This window comes from Penaeus vannamei, chromosome 42 (genome assembly GCF_042767895.1).
Source record: "Penaeus vannamei isolate JL-2024 chromosome 42, ASM4276789v1, whole genome shotgun sequence".
NCBI classification, from domain to species: Eukaryota; Metazoa; Arthropoda; class Malacostraca; order Decapoda; family Penaeidae; genus Penaeus; species Penaeus vannamei.
The window spans coordinates 17,319,011-17,324,010 of record NC_091590.1 but is presented as its reverse complement, the minus strand read 5'-3'; the positions used below and the strand labels follow the sequence as shown (position 1 = coordinate 17,324,010).

Here is a 5,000-nt window from a genome sequence, read left to right as displayed (position 1 = left end):
TGTGGGTGCGGGTTGGGGTGCGGGAGCCGACTGCGGGCGTCGACAAGACCTCGTCCTCGCAGCAGCACTCGCACGGGCGGCGCAGATGGGCGTGGAAGGTGGAGGGCACGAGCACCGGCACGAGGCCCTGCTTCTTGACGAGCTTCGAGTACGAGCGGACGACGAGGCAGAAGTAGGCGCACACGGCGAGGGCGAGCACCGAGGCGAGGAGGTCGAAGGTGTGGTGGTGCAGGGCCGCCCGTACGCCCGCCCACACCACGGCCGCCATCACCACCACGGACAGCACCAGCCAAGGGACCAGCAGCCCGCTCCGCTCCTGGGGAGGGCGAGGGGGGGGGGGGAGAAGGATGATATCGATAATGATAATAAAAGTTATCAGGATCAGAACTATGATCATAATGATAATGATGGTGATAATAACAATGGCAATGGAAATGATAATAGTAATAGTAATGATGATAATAACAATATCAAGAGTATTCGTTATCATTATTACATGAATATCCATCATCATATTAGCAATAATGCTAATATGATTAGCATTATTAGGAAAAAAAACACGAAAAATGAATTAATCAATAAATAGATATTCATAAACAGACGAAAATAGTTATACGAAGTGGTTGCTTAATAAGTGAATAAATTAAAATTAGCGAATGTTTTCATATCATCTTGACGGAAACCATGTTCTTACGTCATGCACATGATATCTGGTTCTTTTTTTCATATCAAGTCCACAATGTAGTTCGATATTTTTATTATTGTCATTATCATTATCATTATGATTGTTCTTATTATGTTATCATTATTGTTGATATTATTGTTATAATTATTATCATTATTATGACTAATATTATGATTATCATTGTTATTATCATTATCATTATTTACCATCATTATCATTGTTATTATTATCATTATCATTATTACTATTATCATTATTGCTATCGTTTTCCTTATTATCATCATAATCATTATTATTATCATTATCATTATTATTATCATTATCATTATTATTATCATTATCATCAGCATTATCATTATTATTGTTATCATTATCATTATTATTATCATTATCATCAGCATTATCATTATTTTCATTATCATTATCATTTCATTAGTAGTAGTAGTGATAGCGGTATCTAAATCATCATTATTACTATAATTAACCATATTGTTACCATTATTGTTCATTATCATTACTGTTTGTATTTCATCCTTATCATCAATAACAATATTATCATTAATATCAATACAGCTATTATTATTGTAGTGTACGGCTGCGTACGTCCCGACTCTAAGGATGATGTCATCTCCATGAACCTCGGCCAACGCATCACGAGCCGCCAGAGACGAAGTCCCCGCCGTGTGCCACGTGCGATTACAGCCCGCAGACGCGTATTTTTTTTTTTCACCTGCGACTAAGTCCCGCAGGCTTTCTTATTAATTTATTTATTGTTTTATTTTTACAAGTTAACCACCAGTCAAGAAGCATAGAGTTGATTGTATGTTTGTAGTGATGAAATGAACTTGGTTAGAATTACGTTCATGGTTATAAAAATAACCGTCTCATTACTTTTATGGCGTTGAAGTCGCCAAGCTAAAACAGCTATTTATTTATTTTTATACCTAATTACTGTAAATATGATATGGCCGAAATGTACAGTTCTTACCACAACTGTTCATTATCGGATTTTCTCCGTATCCTTTCCTTTATTTATTTTTTCTAATGTTCTTTCCTCTTGCCGACGTCTCCAAATTGTCGCGATAACCACCGAAGGAGATGACGGTCGTTACCCAGCTTCTTTTTTGTTTTTCCCTTTCCCTCTCTCGTCTCGGTTGTTTGGATTGTCGAACTATCGGCTTGGTCTTCAGGCACTTCATTTGCCTATTTTCTTCTTTCGCGCCATGCCTGGGGCTTGGCCTGGGGGTTTCTTTCGGGGTATATGTACTCGTGGTAGGGGGAAGGAAAATTTGGCTTAATAACCTTGGCCACATGCCGCTGGTTGATAGCCAAGAAATCCAACAAAAGAAGGAAAATCACTTCGGTCCTGACCTCTGTCCCGCACTTTGGTCCTTCGCGGTGGAAATTTTACCTATGTTGTGCTCTCGCTCGGATTTACCTTTCCCTAGGATATACTTCGCACACGGATTTACCAGGATTGCTGAGTATCTCCTCAAACTAAGTGACAAGGTTGTGTGTAGGAGACGACTGGTCTCTTTTGGATTTTAGCGTGGCGTGCTGCATTATTATCTGCAGGGTGCACTCTTTCGTAAAGTCCCATAACATTTTTGTGTATTTCCCAGTGTTTGAGAGCATTAGGACCAAGTGCTTTAGAGGAACACTGCTTGAGGATCCGTACCTCCAGTGTATTCATTTTTATAACTAAGTTATTACTTAGTTTCTTTTCATTCTTGCCTGAGGATCCGTACCTCCTGGGATAAGATCTTTCTCTTTACGTACTTTATCGTTGATCGTTTGTTTCGCTTAATGCGTTTGTTGATTTCTGCTTGATCGTGTGGGTGATTAAGCAGTCTTTGTGATTACACCTCCAGTGTGACTCTGCCTTTTTACGACAAAGATTACTTTGTTTTATTTCGTTCGTACTTGAGGATTCATACCTCCTGTACATTTATTTTACAACAAAGTTAATTAATGTTCTCTTTCGTCCCTGCTTGAGGATCTGTACTTCCAGGGATAAAGATCTTCATCAAGATCTTTTTACGATAGGTCACTCTTGATTTCTGCCTGACCTTGTGGGTGATCAGGCAGACTTTGTTGCTCCATATTTCCTGATAACGAGCCCTATCACATGATACTTGATTTTTGTTGTTGTTGGCGTTTGTTGTTTCGGCTGATTCCTGTCTGACCTTGTGGGTGTTCAGGCAGTCTTCGTGAATAGTCCCTTCCTCGACTTTTTCAGCCTTCTTATTAATTTATTTCTTAATTCTTTTGCACACAAGTACTCTTACTAGGTATCCGTTAGCATTAGCTTTGGTTTAACAGTTAACATCCATTTGGGTTGGATGTTAACAATTTAACGTAATTTAGGGACTTGGATGTTTTTAGGCTGACCCCCTAGCAACAGTACTTCTGGAGTTGGGACGCCAACTTAAGGAAGACATTTTTTTTATATCTCGTGGTAAGTTTATCTGGTGTTGATTCCTCGTGCATCACCGCCGCTGTGATAAATTGGTGATGCACACACCTTGTTCTACTTTCCCATGACTGAAAAATGCCTGTAACTCCCTAGTGAGTGTAACTTGCTCCCTAAATAAACATCGTACCAACGCAGAGCTTTTACTCAACTCCAGTCAGAATATAAATTAATCTTACAACCACTAAAATTCTGGTTCTGACCAAGGTTAGAAGCCTAAATCTTTCTCGGACTCGGGTCTCCTAAACAGCACATTGCTGGTTGCTCTGATATCCCGCAACCCTTGAAAGGCTGTAAAAAGGCTAGTCAAATCAGAGAATATTAAGCTGATATTCAAAGAACAGATTAATTTTGCTATACCTGGGTTCCCGCTCCCAGCAGGTGGATGCTCAAACCGAAGGGAAGAAGAATTCTATGATCTTGCTTTTTTCTTCCAAACACGTCTACGCAGACGCTCAGCCTACGTTATCTCCCTTTTCACATCTACACACACATCCAACATTCAGCACACACATTCTGTACTTTCCTTCCACCCTTCTCTGATACAACACCCACACCCACTTACACGACACACACGGTTCCCGAACCTACTAATCGGGTGGTGGCAGCGTGCCGGAGGCCTGGAACCTTACATCTGTTCACTGCAGACGAATTTTTCCCTTGAGCAAAAATCATATTCTCGGTTGAGCCCGGACTCAACCAGACCACTTAGAATCTACTGGGTCTACGCCCCGCTACAATTATTATTATCGTTATCATCATTATTATTGATATTATTATTATCATTATCTTATAATATAATAGTAATAATAATTATTATTATCATTATCATTATCATCCTCATTATCATTATACTTATTCTTATCATTATTATTATCATTATTGATATTATCGTTATTATTATCATAATCATTGTTATTATTATCCTGATTATCATTATCATCGTTATTACTATTAACATTATTATTATTATTATTATTATTATTATTATTATTATTATTATTATCATAATAATTATAATTGCCATCATCATTACTACCACTATCATCAGCGTTATTATCATTATTATTTTCATCGTTGTTATCACTGTCATAGATTTCATTATTAGGATGAATATTATCATTATCATTTTTATCGTTATTGTTATCATTATCATTATTATTATCTTTACTATCGTTATCTTTATCATTATCATTATCTTATTGTTAAGATTATTATCACTATCATTATTATCATCATTATCATCATCGTTATCAATCATTATCATTATCATAATCATTATCATTATTATCATTATTGATATCATTATCATTATTATTATCATTACTATTATTATGTTATTATTATTATCATTATTATTATTATTATTATGATTATTATTATTATTATCATTGTTATTGTTATCATTATTATCGATATCATTATCATTACTATTATCATTATTGCCATTGGTATTATCATTGTTATCATTATGTTTTTGTTATCATAATTTTTATCATTATTATTACTATCATTAGTTATCATTAAGCACCATTGTTATTGTTATTACTATTTCTACCCTTGTCATTATCATCATCACCATCCTTATCATTATCCTCTTTAATGATATCATTATTACCATTGACATTATTGTCATTATTATCATGATTGTTATTATTATTATTAATATTACTAATACATTTTCATTATCATTATCATGATCATTATTATTAGTAGTAGTATCATTATTATTGTTATTATCTTTCTCATTATCATTATCATTATTATTATCATTTCTATTACTATCATCATCATTATTATCATTATTGTAATTATTCTTATTATCCTTATCACCATTATTAT

The 5,000-nt window shown here is 35.4% G+C and overlaps 1 protein-coding gene across 1 annotated transcript in view; it reads right to left on the bottom strand.

Annotated features, from left to right (window-relative positions):
- The window catches only part of LOC113826368 (uncharacterized), a gene marked incomplete at its 5' end in the record, with an annotated part of 1,748 nt that extends 1,430 nt beyond the window's left edge, over positions 1-318 (bottom strand). The window contains 1 exon segment of the mRNA XM_070118399.1: positions 1-318. This exon segment is cut by the window's left edge and continues 1,430 nt beyond it. Within this exon segment, the coding sequence (XP_069974500.1) occupies positions 1-318 (318 nt within the window).
- Positions 319-5,000: the final 4,682 nt, after the last annotated feature.